This window comes from Eschrichtius robustus, chromosome 5, assembly GCF_028021215.1.
Source record: "Eschrichtius robustus isolate mEscRob2 chromosome 5, mEscRob2.pri, whole genome shotgun sequence".
In the NCBI taxonomy this organism is placed as follows: domain Eukaryota; kingdom Metazoa; phylum Chordata; class Mammalia; order Artiodactyla; family Eschrichtiidae; genus Eschrichtius; species Eschrichtius robustus.
In genome coordinates, this window is record NC_090828.1 from 73,603,338 (window position 1) to 73,623,359 (window position 20,022).

General features: G+C 36.3%; 1 protein-coding gene across 1 annotated transcript in view; it reads left to right on the plus strand.

The window, feature by feature from the left end:
* CCDC148 (coiled-coil domain containing 148) overlaps positions 1–20,022 on the plus strand; it is a 292,077-nt gene that overhangs the window by 74,559 nt on the left and 197,496 nt on the right. Inside the window, exons 2-4 of the mRNA XM_068545079.1 lie at positions 6,683–6,745; positions 7,666–7,787; positions 16,124–16,227. Of these exons, the coding sequence (XP_068401180.1) occupies positions 6,683–6,745; positions 7,666–7,787; positions 16,124–16,227 (289 nt within the window). The remainder of the gene's footprint in view (positions 1–6,682; positions 6,746–7,665; positions 7,788–16,123; positions 16,228–20,022) is intronic.

Here is a 20,022-nt window from a genome sequence, read left to right on the forward strand (position 1 = left end):
ATGCCCATACAGGATAAATCCAAGGAGAAACACGCCAAGACACATATTAATCAAACTATCAACAATTAAATACAAAGGAAAAATATTAAAAGCAGCAAGGGAAAAACAACAAATAACATACAAGGTAATTCCTGTAAGATTAACAGCTGATCTTTCAGCAGAAACTCTGCAAGCCAGAAGGGAGTGGCAGGACATATTTAAAGTGATGAAAGGGAAAAACCTACAACCAAGATTACCCAGCAAGGATCTCATTCAGATTTGATGGAGAAATTAAAACCTTTACAGACAAGCAAAAGCTAAGAGAATTCACCACCAAACCAGCTCTACAACAAATGCTAAAGGAACTTCTCTAGGCAGGAAACACAAGAGAAGGAAAAGACCTACAAAAACCCAAAACAATTAAGAAAATGGTAATAGGAACATACATATCTATAATTACCTTAAATGTAAATGGATTAAATGCTCCAAACAAAAGACATAGACCAACTGAATGGATACAAAAACAAGACCCGTATAGATGCTGTCTATAAGCAACCCACTTCAGACCTAGGGACACATACAGACTGAAAGTGAGGGGATGGAAAAAGATATTCCATGTAAATGGAAATCAAAAGAAAGCTGGAGTAGCAATTCTCATATCAGACAAGATAGACTTTAAAATAAAGACTATTGCAAGAGACAAAGAAGGACACTACATAATGATCAAGGGATCAATCCAAGAAGAAGATATAACAATTGTAAATATTTATGCACCCAACATAGGAGCACCTCAATATATAAGGCAAATGCTAACAGCCATAAAAGGGGAAATCAACAGTAACACAATCATAGTAGGGGACTTTAACACCCCACTTTCACAAATGGACAGATCATCCAAAATGAAAATAAATGAGGAAACACAAGCTTTAAATGATACATTAAACAAGATGGACTTAATTGATATTTATAGGACATTCCATTGGAAAACAGCAGAGTACACTTTCTTCTCAAGTGCTCATGGAATATTCTCCAGTATAGGTCATATCCTGGGTCACAAATCAAGCCTTTGTAAATTTAAGAAAATTGAAATCATATCAAGTATCTTTTCCAACCACAACGCTATGAGACTAGATATCAATTACAGGAAAAAATCTGTAAAAAATACACACACATGGAGGCTAAACAATACACTACTTAATAACCAGGAGATCACTGAAGAAATCAAAAAATACCTAGAAACAAATGACAATGAAAACACGATGACCCAAAACCTATGGGATGCAGCAAAAGCAGTTCTAAGAGGGAAGTTTATAGCAATACAGTCCTACCTCAAGGAAAAAGAAACATCTCAAATAAAGAACCTAACCTTACACCTAAAGCAATTAGGGAAAGAAGAACCAAAAAAAACAAACAAACCCCAAAGTTAGCAGAATGAAATAAATCATAAAGATCAGATCAGAAATAAATGAAAAAGAAATGAAGGACACAATAGCAAAGATCAATAAAACTAAAAGCTGCTTCTTTGAGAAGATAAAGAAAATTGATAAACCATTAGCCAGACTCATCAAGAAAAAAAGGGAGAAGACTCAAATCAATAGAATTAGAAATGAAAAAGGAGAAGTAACAACTGACACTGCAGAAATACAAAGGATCATGAGCGATTACTACAAGCAACTATATGCGAATGAAATGGACAACCTGGAAGAAATGGACAAATTCTTAGAAAAGCACAACCTTCTGAGACTGAACCAGGAAGAAATAGAAAATATAAACAAACCAATCACAAGCACTGAAACTGAGACTGTGATTAAAAATCTTCCAACAAACAAAGCCCAGGACCAGATGGCTTCACAGGAGAATTCTATCAAACATTTAGAGAAGAGCTAACACTTATCCTTCTCAAACTCTTCCAAAATATAGCAGAGGGAGGAACACTCCCAAAGTCATTCTAGAGGCCACCATCACCCTGATACCAAAACCAGACAAGGATGTCACAAAGAAAGAAAACTACAGGCCAATATCACTGATGAACATAGATGCAAAAGTCCTCAACAAAATGCTAACAAACAGACTCCAACAGCACATTAAAAGGATCACACACCATGATCAAGTGGTGTGTATCCCAGGAATGCAAGGATTCTTCAATATACTCAAGTCAGTCAATGTGATACACAATATTAACAAATTGAAGGATAAAAACCATACGATAATCTCAATAGATGCAGAAAAAGCTTTTGACAAAATTCAACACCCATTTATGATAAAAACCCTGCAGAAAGTAGGCATAGAGGGAACTTACCTCAACATAATAAAGGCCATATATGACAAACCCACAGCCAACACTGTTCTCAATGGTGAACAACTGAAAGCATTTACTCTAAGATCAGGAACAAGACAAGGTTGTCCACTCTCACCACTATTATTCAACATAGTTTTGGGAGCTTTAGTCACAGCAATCAGAGAAGAAAAAGAAATAAAAGGAATCCAAATTGGAAAAGAAGAAGTAAAGCTGTCATTGTTTGCAGATGACATGATACTATACATAGAGAATCCTAAAGATGCTACCAGAAAATTACTAGAGCTAATCAATGAATTTGGTAAAGTTGCAGGATCCAAAATTAATGCACAGAAATCTCTTGCATTCCGATACACTAATGATGAAAAATCTGAAAGAGAAATTAAGGAAACACTCCCATTTACCACTGCAACAAAAAGAATAAAATACCTAGGAATAAACCTACCTAAGGAGACAAAAGACCTGTATGCAGAAAACTATAAGACACTGATGAAAGAAATTAAAGATGATTCAAACAGATGGAGAGATGTACCATGCTCTTGGTTTGGAAGAATGAACACTGTGAAAATAACTATACTACCCAAAGCAATCTACAGATTCAGTGCAATCCCTATCAAACTACCAATGGCATTTTTCATAGAACTAGAACAAAAAACTTTACAATTTGTATGGAAACGCAAAAGACCCCAAATAGCCAAAGCAATCTTGAGAAACAAAAATGGAGCTGGAGGAATCAGGCTCCTGGACTTCAGACTATACTACAAAGCTACAGTAATCAAGACAGTATGGTGCTGGCACAAAAACAGAAATATGGATCAGTGGAATAGGATAGAAAGCCCAGAGATAAACCCACTCACATATGGTCACCTTAATTTTGATAAAGGAGGCAAGAATATACAATGGAGAAAAGACAGCCTCTTCAATAAATGGTGCTGGGAAAACTGGACAGCTACATGTAAAAGAATGAAATTAGAACACTCCTTTACACCATACACAAAAATAAACTCAAAATGGATTAATGACCTAAATGTAAGGCCAGACACTGTAAAACTCTTAGAGGAAAACATAGGCAGAACACTCTATGACATAAATCACAGCAAGATCCTTTTTGCCCCACCTCCTAGAGAAATGGAAATAAAAGCAAAAATAAACAAATGTGACCTAATGAAACTTAGAAGGTTTTGCACAGCGAAGGAAACCATAAATAAGAGGAAAAGACAGCCCTCAGAATGGGAGAATATATTTGCAAATGAAGCAACTGACCAAGGATTAATCTCCAAAATATACAAGCAGGTCATGCAGCTCAATATCAAAAAAACAAACAATGCAATCCAAAAATGAGCAGAAGATCTAAATAGACATTTCTCCAAAGAAGATATACAGATTGCCAACAAACACATGAAAGGATGCTCAACATCACTAATCATTAGAGAAATGCAAATCAAAAGTACAATGAGGTATCACCTCACACCATTGAGAATGGCCATCATCAGAAAATCTACAAACAATAAATGCCAGAGAGGGTGTGGAGAAAAGGGAACCCTCTTGCACTGTTGGTGGGAGTGTAAATTGATACAGCCACTATGGAGAACAGTATGGAGGTTCCTTAAGAAAATAAAAATAGAACTAACATATGACCCAGCAATCCCACTACTGGGCATATACCCTGAGAAAAGTATACTTCAAAAAGAGTCATGTACCACAATGTTCATTGCAGCTCTATTTACAATAGCCAGGACATGGAAGCAACCTAAGTGTCCATTGACAGATGAATGGATAAAGAAGATGTGGCACATATATACAATTAAATATTACTCAGCCATAAAAGGAAACGAAATTGAGTTATTTGTAGTGAAGTGGATGGACCTAGAGTCTGTCATACAGAGTGAAGTAAGTCAGAAAGAGAAAACCAAATACCATATACTAACACATATATATGGAATAAAAAAAAAATGGTTTTGAGGAACCTAGGGGCAGGACAGGAATAAAGACGCAAACGTAGAGAATGGACTTGGCGACTCGGGGAGGTGGAAGGGTAAGCTGGGACGAAGTGAGAGAGTGGTTTGGACGTATATACACTATGAAATATAAAATCGATAGCTAGTGGGAAGCAGCCGCATAGCACAGGGAGATCAGCTCGGTGCTTTGTGACCACCTAGAGGGGTGAGATAGTGAAGGTGGGAAGGAGACGCAAGAGGGAGGAGATATGGGGATATATGTATATGTATAGCTGATTCACTTTGTTATAAAGCAGAAACTAACACACCATTGTAAAGCAATTATACTCCAATAAATATGTTTTTAAAATTCGTCAATCTAGAAATAAATAGACAATTTTATTTGAGCCATCCTGAAGATTATTACCTGGAGACAGTCTTTCAGAAAGCTCTGAGAGCTGTTCCACCGGTTAGAGGTCAAAGCACAGTTATATAAGTTTCTGAGACAAAGAGTTATAAGTCAAATGACAGATTACACAATCCAGATCTGTGCTTACAAAGCTAATAGTGGGTCATCATAACCCATTAAAAGATTAAGGAGAAAGGTGATCTCCTGAGGAGGTCTGGTTAATGCAGACGCACAATACACTCTAAAGGGGAGGGAAGAGGCCCAAGCAGGTAGATGAAAATTTTGTTTAAATTTTTTTTGTCTTGCCCTCAGAAATTTTATTTCTTCAAGGTCATAGTTAAGTTTGTACCATATAGTGTTGGGGAAGAAGAATTTTCCTCTACTGTTCTAGGTTCTTCTGGTTGTTCTAAGAATTAAATTGACATGAGACAGATTAACAGGGGAAAATCACACAAAAGTTTAATAGCTTGTATACATGGGCGAGACCCAGGAAAACTAAGTCGCCAAAATGACCAAAGCCCTCACCTTAAATGCCAGAGGGAACTGCAAGTGGGAAGGCCTTGAAGCAGAATGAACTTGGTATGTTTGAGAAATAGAAAGACCAGTGTGGTTGGAATGTGTGAATGAGATGAGGGTAGAGAGATGATCAAAGGCAAGATCACCCAGGGCCTTATAGGCCATTTAAAGAAGTTTGGATACTATCTTAAAGGGTATGGGTACCACTGAAGGGATTCAACAAGGTCAGATTAGAGTTTTTAAGAGGTTACTTGGGCTGCTGTGTGGAGAATGCACTGTAAGGGTACAGAGTAGAATGCCTCTGTCATCCAGGCCGGAGGTGATGGAGGCTTGAGGCAGTGCAGGTGGACAGATCAGATGTGCAAAATCTTCCAGAATGAAAAAGAATCTTAATGCAAAGGATATGGGTATGAGTAGAAAGCAGATGGTATGAGGATTGTCAATATTATCAAAGGGTTAAAACAAGAATTCCTTGACAGAGACCCTATAGAAATTACACACTGAGGTTTATCCCTATATTCCTAAAGGTGGTGAGCAATCTCCATGATTCTTGGTAACTTGGCAGAGTTTCTGAAAATCATGGACTTGTGCGACTTTTTCTTCCATTTAAGAAGATTTAGGTTACTGCAAAGGCCACTAGACACGATCAGTTCAACCTAGCAGATATGGAACAAAAATGTATGAAAAATGTGTACTGTTATTTAAAGAACCACTTGACTAGTATCTTGCCATGGGGGTGCCATAAAAAGATGTCAGTTCAGTTTGGTGCTGCTGCAGGTTGGGTTCTTAGGAAGGAGATGCTGAGGCAGTTTGGGGTGCTAGATATTTATCAGGGATCCATACCTGTGAAAGGAAGAAGGGAGAAGCAAGATTGGGCAAATGAAAAAGTCAGTTTCAATGCAGGTCGAACAAAGTGTGGGTCAACCCCGAAGGGAGCTCTGGAGCAAATATTGCCCACCAGAGTGACCTGCATGAAGCCCAAACTGCTGGGTCTTTACATCCTTGCCTCACTCTGTCATTGGGTATAGGCTACCCCAGGAATGGTGTGCCTTTGGGTGAGGCTGTTCTCTGCAGCTGAGTCCAACCCTGAAGCTGGTGACAGGTAAGCATCAAGTGCTTTCTAGAAGTGGATGGCACATCCCCATGTCCACCACAAGTACTGCATTGCTGAAGAGAAGTAGTAAGTAATTTGGCTAGCTGCTTTATTCTTTAATTTAGGTATTTCTTTCCTCTCGAGAACTCAAGATAAAACATACACAATTTTTTAATCACAAAATATTTACCAGTCACTGGGACAATCCAAGAGAGGGTAAATAAGAGATAAGAGATTGGTTGGAGAAACCAAGATCAGAAAAGCACAAGGAGAAAAAACTAATGGAAGGAGGCTTCTAGGAGCAAAGAGAAACAAATTTTAATAAAATACATGGAGTTATGGCATCCGGTCCTGGACCTTATTTCAAAAATCACTACAATGAACATATCTTTAAAACAGTTTTTTAAATTACATTGTAAAATGTTATTAGCTCTCTTTTGTTTCCTTGACAGATATGGAAAACATGGATAAAAGAGACCGACCATTCATGACAGTTCAGAAAAATGATACCTCAGGTATTTTTTCTACTTCTAAGCCTGTTTTATGATTTATGGTGGATTTTGGGTGATATAAAATTGGAATGTTGATTTTCAAAAGTTTAATAATGGAAGGTTCATTTTTTGGTCACATTGAAGATTTCTCCAGTTCCCTTACAATAGTCAGGCCAACCATTCTTTCCTGTGCTTGTCCTTAAATCGTTTGGAAGCTTCTTGCAGTCATGTGATCCATGATATACTTAATTGCCTTACATCTCACAGGTGAATTTTTCACATCATTGAGGCAATGATGCTTGAATTACCCAAATTTTTATACTTCACGCTACTTGGCCTTAGAGTATCCTCTACCTATGTTTCACTTTATCAAAATAGTTAGTATCAAACTAAACTAGGACATTTTATATGCTTGGATGGAGAATGCCTGCCCAAACATTTTGTATCATTTTAATCTTATCTGGCCTATTAAATTTTTTGGGTTTCAGTTTCAACCTTTTTTTGTATTTAATTGAAATCAATTTTTCTAAGTTAAAAATGCAGCTATGACTTTAAAAATTCTATTTACTTAATTTGATTCATAAGAATGTGATACTTAAATATTCACAGTTGATGACTAACACATTTTAAATGAAAAGAATGGTCACACTTTGTATCTTGACAATATAATTTTCTAAAATTCTCAGTATACTAACTTAAATGGAAGTATTCCTTTTATGCCCTTTTAGAAGTAATTTTATGCAAGGAATATAGTGGCAATATTTTTAAAATTTCCAGAAATTGAGGTTCAAATATACTACAAATATTGCAATATATTACTTCTCATATTTGCTTAAAAATCTTTAAAAATAAGACCTGCAGTCAACATGTTGCCATAACTCTATTTTGACTTCCAGTAACATAATACTATTTCTTTGTCATTTTCTGTTTTTGATGAAAAACAGATAATCTGGTATTTCGTATGAAAAGTGAAATGAGAAGCACCAAGTATAAACCAGTAGACTATCAACAATTGCATGCATTAACCGAAGCAAAAAAATTAGCTTCTGCCTCTACGGAGCTAAAGGTTAGAAGTTGTGTGTGTGTGTGTGTGTGTGTGTGTGTGTGTGTTTTCTAGTTTTGGAAAATTGAATTGCTAGGAAGTAAAATGGTAGTTACAACGAAATGTGAAAATAAATAACATTCTAAATAGTTTTGAGAATCTCCCAACTATTGGTAATAGTGAATAGCAACATTTTTTTTTCCTATTTCTTTATTTTATTTCTTTATTTTTTTGGCTGTGTTGGGTCTTCGTTGCTGCATGTGCACTTTATTTGTGGCCAGCGGGGGCTACTCTTCGTTGCGGTGAGTGGGCTTCTCATTGCGGTGGCTTCTCTTGTTGTGGAGCACAGGCTCTAGGCGCACGGGCTTCAGTAGTTGCAGCACAGAGGCTCAGTAGTTGTGGCTTGCGGGCTCTACAGTGTAGGCTCAGTAGTTGTGGTGCACTGGCTTATTTGCTCCACAGCATGTGGGATCTTCTTGGACCAGGGCACAAACCCGTGTCCCCCGCACTGGCAGGCGGATTCTTAACCACTGCGCCACCAGGGAAGCCCTGTGAATAGCAACATTTATTGAATGCTCTCAGACACTGTGCTATGTAGTCTACATGCATTACTCATTTAATGTTCTTAACAACCCCATGAGGCCTGAATTCACCTTTAATTTTAGAAAGATAGCTATCTCATTAATTTTCAACAATTTCTAACATAATCTAAAAAAAATAAAAATTGCTAGTAAGTGCTAGCCATGGATTATCATCTAATTTAAAGCTCCTTCTGCAACACCATACAAAGTATGCCCCCAGGTGCCTCTCTTTTCTCGAATTCCCTTTTTGCCCTGATCTAAGAAGAGGTGAGCCTGGACTAGATTTGAAAGAGGTTTATGTGCAAGTGATTGTGCACAGTATTTTAGGACCATGGATGGGTTTAGGATTATTCAGGCAGTATGTTTCCCTCTTATGCAAATAATAGAGTACATTATAAACAGCATTTTCATTGCTTGGTTGCATTAAAAAATCTGGTTTAGCAAAGCAACATATTAAGCAATTTACAAGCTTTCATGTGTATTTAATATTTTTGTGTTATATTAGTTTTACATAGCTTTTTATTGTTAATAATTTTTTAAAAAGGCAACTCTCATGATTTCAAGGCACATTTGATACCCTATTCTGGGGAAATTACCATATATTCATGAGCTATGTTCCCTCAAACTAAGGAGACCACTTAAAAAGTAGGGCATTATTTGTTTGTTTCAGATATAGCTTTAAAATAATTTAATGTTATTCAAATAAATTTTATGGCAAAATCACTTACATAACTATCATCCTAATAAAACTATTTTCATATTTCTGACTTCTGTGCTGATCCGTTATATATACACCATCTATACACATATGTATTGATACATATAATAAATACATATTATGTACCTTGAATATATAATGGTGGACAACATATAACACCTACCCTCATGGGGTATACTATTTGCAGGAGAGAGGGAGGAGAGAAGCCAGTGTTTATCAAATAAGCCCTGAAATAAAATTATATTAAGTATAAACTCCAATAAAAAAGGCTGTCTGGTGTATAATAACAGGACTTGATCCTAATTGGGTGGGAAGGCTTTTCTAAGGAAGTGACATTGGAATTGGAATCTCAAGGACAATAAGAATTAGCCAAACAAAAACAGGAGTGATGAATACTCCAAATAGAAAAAGATGCATACCTTATCACATTCCAATTTTTGGATATTTAGGTTGTATCCAAGTTTGTGATATTGGAAATCATGTTTCCATAAAAATCTTCATGCATGGACACTTTATGTGGATAAATTCCCGTGATTGGGATGTCTGGGCCAAAAAGTATGAATGTTTTTTAGTTTTCTCCCAAAGTACTGTTGTAGTAAAGATGCCACTACAAACATTTTGTCTACACCCTTTTCAGTATTGGAATGTGTACAGTTGACTCTTGAGCAATGCGAGGGTTAGGGGGGCTGACCGTCTACTGGAAGAAAATCTGTGTATAATTTATAGTTAGCCCTCCTAGTCAGCCCTCTGAATCCAAGGTTGCTCTATATCTATGGCTCTACATCCTCAGATTTAACCAGCTGCGGATTGTGTGATACTGTAGTATTTAGTGAAAAAAATGCATGTATAAGTGGACCCATGCAGTTCAAACCTGTGTTGTTCAAGGTTGACTGTACATATATGTTCATATATATATTCCAAATATTATCTATATATCTGTTCATCCATCTGTCTGTCTGTCTGTCCATCCAGCTATTCTTCTATCCAGATGCACATTTTGGATGAATGGGGAATCGTTGAATGTTAAAATCAATATTTGGTCAAAGTGAATTTCTCTTTGATGATAGGATTTCTATCAAAGAATAAACATATTTAAAATTTTAAATTATTAATGTGGTTTTTTGAGTTTGACATTAAGTTCAGGGACAATAATTTCTTAGCACTGTCAGCTAACTATATTGCTTCTCTGGTCACTGTGTTATACATTTATGAGGTTAAATGGATGATCACTCTCAACTGACATTTTAAATAACATCAATAACCTTTTTGTTCACAGAATATCATTCATGAAGAAGCTTCTTAGTTATATATTTTCTAGAAATAACTTGGTACCTGGGCTTCATAGCTTGGCAAATCTCAAAAAATCTCTTGCCATCAACTACTGAAAATGGTTCACAGTCTGTAGCAATCATTTTGACAAGCTTTTTGCTTCCATTTTTAGTCTCCATAGATTCATAATAATAAATAATTGTCCTTTTAAAGCATTTTTGTAATATCCATTGTTTTGAATTTGGTCAGTGAGAACAAAATGTGTCCTGGATACCTCATCATTTTCAGTCTTCTTTCCTTTGTACAATCTTCATTTTTTATTATATCTAGTTTAAGGAAGATTTATTGGGAATGTCATTTTCATGATTTTTGGACTCTTCCCTTCTCATTTAATTTAGAGATATCAACTTGACATTTGGCTTTTAATTTATTCTTGTAAGATGTGAACAATTCCCAAATAGGGCTTTTTCTTGAAAGACACATGGCTTAAATGGAATTAGATAACTGAAAATTAAATACAATTCTTAAAATTTATTTTGTTTAATGTTATGAATGCTAATATATCAAACAGCCTACACCAACTGGAATTATGATAATATTGTCTCTGTTATCCTTTCTTATATTATTGTTCAACATTTTATGAAATATGTGTTGACTGAAGAATAATATTTTATTCTTAATGTTACATAGTTAACACATTCTCTCTTAGTATTTGTATTAATTATCAGTCAATTCCCAATTTTTTTTACTAATTAAATATGCTCTTTTTTGCACATGAAATTAACAGCTTTAACAATCTTTATTAATTACCACGGCACTTTACTGTGGCAATAATAAATGTAAACATACTCAAGCTGAATGATAGAATGTTAACATTTAAAGCACATAAGAAGGACTTCCCTGGTTGCGCAGTGGTTAAGAACCTGCCTGCCAATGCAGGGGAGACGGGTTCGATCCCTGGTCTGGGAAGATCCCACATGCCACAGAGCAAATAAGCTCGTGCGCCACAGCTACTGAGCCCGCGTGCCACAACTGCTGAAGCCCACGTGCCTAGAGCCCGTGCTCCACAACTAGAGAAGCCACCGCAATGAGACGCCCGCACTGCAACGAAGAGTAGCCTCCGCTTGCTGCAACTAGAGAAAGCCCACGTGCAGCAACGAAGACACAACGCGGCCCAAAATTAATTAATTAATTAACTTTTTAAAAAGCACGTAAGAAGATTTTTGCTTCAAGTTACATCTAGAATGCTTAGCTATATTTGAAAAGAAATTAACAGTAAGTATTTTTAATTAACAATAAATTAGGAAGTCTTGCCTGATTCGTTTTGCTGGTATTGTTATACTGATTAGATGTGATAATGACCTATATAATTGCTGTGTTATTGATCATGCACAAATTCTGGGATGCCAGATAAGACACTGATGTGCACATTGAATAATCTAGTCTTTCAAAGGCTGAGACTGAACCTGAAGCCAAATAGTAGATGTGGGCTGAGAATTGAGACCAATTTTTGGTACATTATATGTTAACTGTTCATTCCCAGTTTAAGTACAAAAGGGATCTTTACAATTATTTTTATTTGAATTTCTTTGCTTAGCAAGAATGAATATTTCTTCTTGTCCAACTCAAGTAATCCATCTACTAATTCTTTTTTTAAAACACTATATTATGGAAAATTGCAAGAATATGCACAATTAGAGTGAATGGTATCATTAATCTACACATAACATTATCAAGCTTCAACTATGAACAACTCTTGGCCGTTATTTCCTCTGTACTCCCACCTATGGCTTCCCTCTGCACCAGATTATTTTGAAATCTCAGACATCATAATATTCACCATAAATATTTCAGCATGCATCTCTAAAAGATTAGGGCTATAAAACCCCAAACCCTACAATACCATTACTATTAAAATGTTCATGATTTCTTAATAATTTCAAATAATCAGTGTTAAATTTCCCTGATTGTCTCCAAATTTTTTTCTTAAAGTTTATTCAAATTAGTATCTAAATAATATCCATATATTACAATTGATTTTTATTTTTTTAGGTTTCCTCCTCCATCCTCTTGTGTCCTTTTTTTTATATAAATTTATTTTATTTTATTTATTTATTTTTGGCTGCGTTGGGTCTTCGTTGCTGTGCGCGGACTTTCTCTAGTTGTGGCGAGCGGGGGCTACTCTTTGTTGCGGTGCATGGGCTTCTCATTGCAGTGGCTTCTCTTGTTGCAGAGCACAGGCTTTAGGCACGCGGGCTTCAGTAGTTGTGGTTCGCGGGCTCTAGAGCGCAGGCTCAGTAGTTGTGGTGCAGGGACTTAGTTGCTCTGCATCATGTGGGATCTTCCCGGACCAGGGCTCGAACCCATGTCCCCTGTATTGGCAGGCGGATTCTTAACCACTGTGCCACCAGGGAAGCCCCATTCTCTTGTATTCTTATAATTTATTTTTTGAAGAAATTGTAGTATTTATCCTTTATAGTTTCTTACAGTCTGGATTTTGCTGATTACATCCTGGTGGTGTCATTAAACATATTTTCCTATCTCTTGTATTTCCGGTAATTGGTAGTTATATCTGGAGACTTGATCAGATTCAAGTTCAATTTATTTTGGTAAGAATACTTATTGACAGAATCTCTGCGCTTGTCTTTTTCTATTATAAATAGTGCTGCAGTGAATAGCTTTGTTCACCTATCTTTTTATACTTTGGCCAATACAGTTTTCAGATAGATTCTATAGGTAAGATTGCTAGGTCAAAGGATAAATCCATATGATACTCCAAATTCCCTTCTACGGGGGGTTGCATCATTTTGTATTCCCACTAGCAACATAAGAGAGAGAACATGTTTTCCCATAGCCTCACATAGTGTTTTGTTAAATATTTGAGTTTTTGCCAACCTGATAGATGAGGAATTGCATCTTAGTATAGTTTTTTAAAAACTTTTATTTGTTCAGTTCTGTATTGAGTTATAACTCACATATAGTGAAGTACACAAATCTAAAGTGTACATCTCAATGAATTTTGACATAGGTACATGTAACCAACACTTAAAGTGTCCACTAATTACTGTTGTTTATATCTAAAGATGGATCATCTGGCCCAAAGGGCTTTCATGGTATTTCAGGCTACCTATTTAGGGTTTTATGATCTTGGCTCATCACAATAAACTACTTTCTAATGTATTACTTTTGTAATTTTTAATTCATCAGCATTCTGCATAAATCATCATCCACCTAAAATATTGATTTCAAATGGCTTATTGCTCAGCAAAATGAATTGGAATCACCTAGAAAGTACTCTATTGAAAAAGATACAATTTTAAATCTTCTTGTTTGTTTAAAAACTTTATTTTTAAAAAAAATTTTGGCCAAAGATAGAAGTAGAGTCAATGAGTGAATTTACAAAAAAATCAGAATGTTCTGCAAAATATTGTAAGTGTCTAGTGAAAAACTGTAGCTTTATTTTCACATTATAGTCTACTTAATCGGTCTTTCCCTGGGCCCAAAGGCAGCAGCATTGTTTTTTTTTAAATTATAAAAATGTGTCTACATCTTTCACAAATGTGTTTTAATTTTTTTGTACAATATGGACCAAATATGTCAAAGAAATCTAATTTTAAAAGTTGTGCCTGCTGCAACAAACTTCAGAGACTATAGATGGTAAATAGTTGGAATGAGTTTTAGGCATTCTTAAGCAAACACAGAGTGTCTGATTTTAGAAACACTACATATGTACTTTTATTTTTTCTGTGAAATAGAGAGATGGCCGTATGTTTTCCTGCAGTGTCCTGTTCTGACTTATTTTTTATTTTATAAATTTATTTTATTTACTTACTTTTGGGTTCATTGGGTGTTCATTGCTGTGTGCGGGCTTTCTCTAGTTGTGGCGAGCCTGGGCTACTCTTCGTTGCAGTGCACGTGCTTCTCACTGTGGTGGCTTCTCTTGTTGCAGAGCACGGACTCTAGGCACACGGGCTTCAGTAGTTGTGTCATGCGGGCTCAGTAGTTGTGGCTTGCAGGCTCTAGAGCGCAAGCCACAGGAGTTGTGGCCCAGGGGCTTAGTTGCTCCACGGCATGTGGGATCTTCCCAGACCAGGGATTGAACCCATGTCCCCTGCAATGGCAGGTGGATTCTTAACCACTGCACCACCAGGGATGTCCCTCCTGTTCTGATTTAAATGTACTTTTCTCCTAAATTTCATAATTGCAGCACTCTTAAGAAAAGATTTGACTTTGACTTTGTGTTTTTTTAAGTAATGTTTGGGTTATTTTGTTTTCTTATACCCCTAATTTTGAATCAGTAACCAGAACAGTGGAAAGATAAACTCAAGGTTACGGTAATCAGTGAATGACAGCTAGAAATAGCATGCATTATAGAGTCCTTTTAGAACTTCTCTTCTGAAGTTTTTATATCTTCAGTATTGATCTGTTAAGCCTTTCAGGGTACTAAGTATTCTAGTAACAGGGAAAATATAAAATATGCATATTTCATCAAGTTTCTGATTTCAGATTAACACTTTTATAGATGTTTAAAAGTATTAATATGAAATACACAAGTTCAGCATGTACATGTCAGTCAGAGTCTAACCACTTAAGGATTTAGAATAGAGGGGTCTTTAATGCAGGAAACGGTTACACAGGTGATAGAGCTGAGAAGCCAGAGGACTGTGAACCGACACAGGGATTAGAACAGAAGTGAGTCATTGCTTTGCCTGGGTTGGAGGGACATTTAGAAAAAGCAAGGTTGTAGTACATCCCATAGGCTGAGGTTACCCAGAGATAGTTAGAACCATAGTAGAAATGTCAAGAAATGTTGGAGCAATGGAGAAGATGCAGATGCTTGTGGAGACCCCTCTGGGAGAAAGAAGGCAGGAGAAGTGAGTAATGCTTTGGCTTCTCCCTTCCTCCCTCCCTCCCTCCAATCTCCCACTACCAATGTCTCCCTTTGGCTGAACCCAGCTGGAAGGCAGTTGCTAGGGGTGTCTGAGAAACGCAGGCTGCTCTCTGATGTGGAGCAGACGAGGAAGATGGCCAAGAATGGATCTTAAGGCAAACAGACCCAGGCCTGACATATTTTATCAACACAAACCCAAAAGCATTTTTTAAAAGTCATAAAATTCGGGAAGAATTTAAATTTAGTTGAAAATTTGGGTTTCAGTGCTACCTGATTTTTCACTGTTTTCTTGTTTAGTACCTTCAAATAAAGATTTGCCTGAAATTTAAAATTTAAGTTTTAATTTAAAATTTTATTTACAAAGTCATGGAGTTGAAAGATTAAAATGGTATATACAGTTCAAGGTCACATTTCTAGTAGATACTGAAGCTGAGACTAAAGCCAGGCCTCCTAATAACTTATCCAATGACCTTTTCCCATCCAGTGCTGAAGGATCACATAAAACCAATCTGAACGCTGAGGTTCTATGTGATTCTGATGTTTATGAGTTTGATGGTCTTGACCAAGTCTTTTAACCTCTCTGAACTTCACTGTCCTCAACTGTAACATGGGAATAATGATGCCTGTGATGCCTGGCAGGGAAGATGTGTAAAAAGGCAAGAAAATATATGGAATAGTCTGCAGATTTTCTGGGGCTAGATGAATTAAGGTGTTATTTATTGTCTGTATGGAAAATAGAATTACTTCACCTTTCTTTAGAAAGGTGCTAATGTTAGAAAATGCACGAATAGGATTGAAAAAGAATAAGTATTTAACTTAGAAATTACAGATTAAACATTTTTATTGTGGAAAACACTTAAAAGACATGGAAATTGCTCCTCTTTTGTTCCTTTAAATCTAGATCAGAAAAGCAGTGCAGACTTCAAAGATATCTAAAGAGCAGACACTAATAAAGCAACATAAGAAAGTGTGGTGGCAAGAACACCAAAGGCTAAATGAAGTCAGGTAAGAACTGAGGGAAATCTCAATTAAGAACACGCAGGAATTACTGAGTTGCACTTACCTAGGTAGATGTTCTGTAAATTTCCATATTAATTAAACTATATAATCAAAATTTAAAGTTACAGTTGAATGTGAGTTAAATTAAAATCCTTTCATTTCCTCAGTTTAATTTGGAATCCAATGAATATATTAATATGGCTTTTCCTTTCCTTAGGAAAAAAAGAAAGATAATCTTTTATGTCTGCTAATCACTTACTCTTCTGCACTCCTATTCATACATGTATTTATTTATATTATACTTAGTACTTCGGACTATAATGTTTTGTTTACATATTTGTCTTCTTATGAAGTGATAAACTTCTCAAGGACAAGCATCCCATCATATTCATCTTTACGTAGGATACATAGAAAGAGACAGATTAAATGCTTTCAGTAAATGAATGAACTAAGGGATTCAAGTTGAGTGATTTCTAAATGTAACGGCATCATGACTAACTTGTTCAATTTGGATTTTCGACTTTTACTATTATTTCCAACAGTCACTTCAAGATGAATTAAAACAAGATAATGATTTTATACTTGATCTTAAATGTAATCTTTGAGAAATAAATTGTTTTTCAAAGGTCAACCAGAAAGTGAAGGCAGATGTGCTTCCCCTCCTTTTAAGGCATATATATTAATTTAATGATGATGGTATTTATAAAGTATGCTTTTTAAAATATATGCTTGTAAGCATATATTTTATATAAAAATAGATAATTTTGTGGTCTCATTCTAAGCTACATTTCCAAATACCATTAACTTCACTTTTTTTTAAAAAATTTATTTATTTATGGCTGTGTTGGGTCTTCGTTTCTGGCGAGGGCTTTCTCTAGTTGTGGCAAGTGGGGGCCACTCTTCATCGCGGTGCGCGGGCCTCTCACTATAGCGGCCTCTCTTGTTGCAGAGCACAGGCTCCAGACGCGCAGTCTCAGTAGTTGTGGCTCACGGGCTTAGTTGCTCCGCGGCATGTGGGATCTTCCCAGACCAGGGCTGGAACCCGTGTCCCCTGCATTGGCAGGCAGATTCTTAACCACTGCACCACCAGGGAAGCCCTAACTTCACTTTTGACATGGGTGCTTTTCATATTGATAGGAGTTTCCTATTCTGGCAAGTAATTCCTAAATGCGACATAAAAGACTCATGATTGGAAATAGTTTTACATCATTACATAACTTAAAACAGAGAAAAACAAAATTATATATAGACTTTGTCATTCATACTTCCACTATAGAAACAAATCAGGCCCATTTTATACCTCAAAATGTCACCTTTTACAGAGAGAACTTTTGAGCCCATTGGAAATTTTTTTTTTAGATTTGCATAATTGAAATATGATAAAAACAAAAGCCATTAGGAAGTTTTAATTATTGTGCTCACTGATGCAGGCTCAAATGTAAGGATGCTGGAGAAAGTTTTTTATCTTGGCTGTTCCACACCCTTCTTACTGTGTATATACCTTGTTCTTGAGCAAGATAAAGGAGGCACATAGATTTCATTATGGAAAGTAATTCTTTTGGCTGACCTGGAATGACACAAAGGCGATGGAAATGAGGAATATTCAAGTAGTAACGTTATGTCTTGAAACTTGTAAGGGCTGAAAATTGGACAAAAAAGAAGAATTCCAAGATAACTTTCTGTGTTATTCTAGAATGTAGGCTAATTACAATGTGTATTCAGTGAAATTAAAAACTATTAGTGATAGGAGGAAAGTTCAAAAAATGGCTAGAAAGTTCGAGAATTTAGGGACCACCAGAAAATCAGGAGTTTAAATTCTATCAGTGTCTCTCAATCTTTAAAATCTACATTCCCTTTTAATAAAAGATGGAAAGTAAAATATTCTTATGCATCACCATAAGAGACTCCCATCTGCGAATCTCAGGTCCCCAGCAGGTAAGGGCCTCCAATGACATCTGACTTTGGCTGGGTAACTTAGTGTATGCCATCGTATGTTAAGTACTTTACATGCTTTGTTTCATTTAATCCTTACAGTGACCCTACGGAGTAGGTATCATTGTTATCCTCATTTTACAGATGAGAACCTTGAGGTTCAGAGGATTAAAATTATTTGCATTAGGTAAACCAGCTAGTTTTTGTGGAGGTGGTATTGAATCACTTGCCTTTAACTCCTGTGCTCGCTGACCTTGGAGCTGAGCAGCTTTTTCTTTTTTCCATAGGGTTCCATTCACATCACCTGAGATCTAAATGGTCTAGGCTTACTAGAAAAAAAAAAAAAAGATTTGCCAAACCTTAATTCTTTAAAATCTGTCGTAAGAAAACTAGACAATTAAAATTTCAAAATATAAAATTACATTTTATATTTAAATTTATAGAATTTAATATTTAAATTTATAAGATTATATTTACTATTTACTATGCTTTCCAAACTATACCCCTTGAAGACCTTGATACACTTTGCCAGGAACACTTTCTTCCTTGTTTCAGAGTGACTGGTTTAGAAATTAAAGAGGAAGTTATTTATATTGGCCATGTGGTAAAGAATTGCAATTATTATTTTAATAAGAACTTTTGACTAATAAAGTTTGAGGGATTTATTTGTAAGCCTTACTACTTTTACTGTAGTTTCTGTTAGAAATATATGTGGTCTCTTACAATTTTAGTTTTAAAGCATTACTTTAAAAGTATCACCTTTATACAGGATATATCATGGAGCTTTACCAACAACAATTAAATATTGTCTGGAAAAGTGTCTTTAAAGATGAAATTGAGGCCAGTATTCATAACTGTGTGACTCAGGCCATCTGAGAATTCTCTCTGAGTTCATTCCTTAGCCAACAGTTGTGAGATTTCCCTCTCTGCCCTCTGTGGTACATAGATTGGGACAGACTCTTAAAAAAGAGAGAGAAGCAGATCCAATAGCAATCTGAGGTACCAAGCTGTCTGAACTGCTGAGTTCCTTCCGTATTGGAGGGATAGAGCTCTGGCCTTCAGCCTGCTCTGGTGCCCTAATTTTCTGCTGATCTCCTGGCTGTTAGTTCCACTAAGGAACTTTAACATCCTCTCTTACTCTGCCTTTCACAATCCATGCCCCTTTGCTTATTGTTTGCATAAATGGCTTTTGATTCTACCAGTCTCCAGTGCCCCATGTTTTCCTTGTTCTGCCGGAATTGGTAACTAAGTGTACCCTAGAAATCCCAGGAAGCTCTGGGTAATTTTTGATGTTCTGAGGAGACTGATTGTACTACACCTAGAACTTTGGCAGCATCCTGGGAGGACAAGGACCTGTACGAAAATAGAGTCATGAGAGTTCAAAAATGTCCTCACCAGGCAGGTGGTTGCATTGCAACTGGGCATATCTAGGAAGTTGATTAATATATCCTCTAGGCAAACAGTCACACAAAATCTCAGGAGAATTTTTGTAGTATCATCAGATTCAGTGGTACCAGAGGACAGGCCGAGTAACAGTAGGAGGTACTTAAGTTTGCAGATCTGGATATGGAACGTTGCCTTACATTTGTCCCCTATTCAGATGTGGAGACAGTTGTCTGTGCTGCAGAGTTCCGACTTGGTGAACACCTGGGACTGAGTCTACATGTCAGTGGTGAACAGGCAGGGTTTTCCTCCCCGGAGTTACCATTTTAATGCTCTTGAGTGCATCGCAGTTTTTATCTATATTTCCTAAATCATGTTCTACAAAACAGAAATATTCTTCAAGATACTCCATGGAGAATAATGAATTTCATCATCCTAAAAATTAGGAAAATACTTCATATTTCATCCCCTTTTTGGAGAACCTCT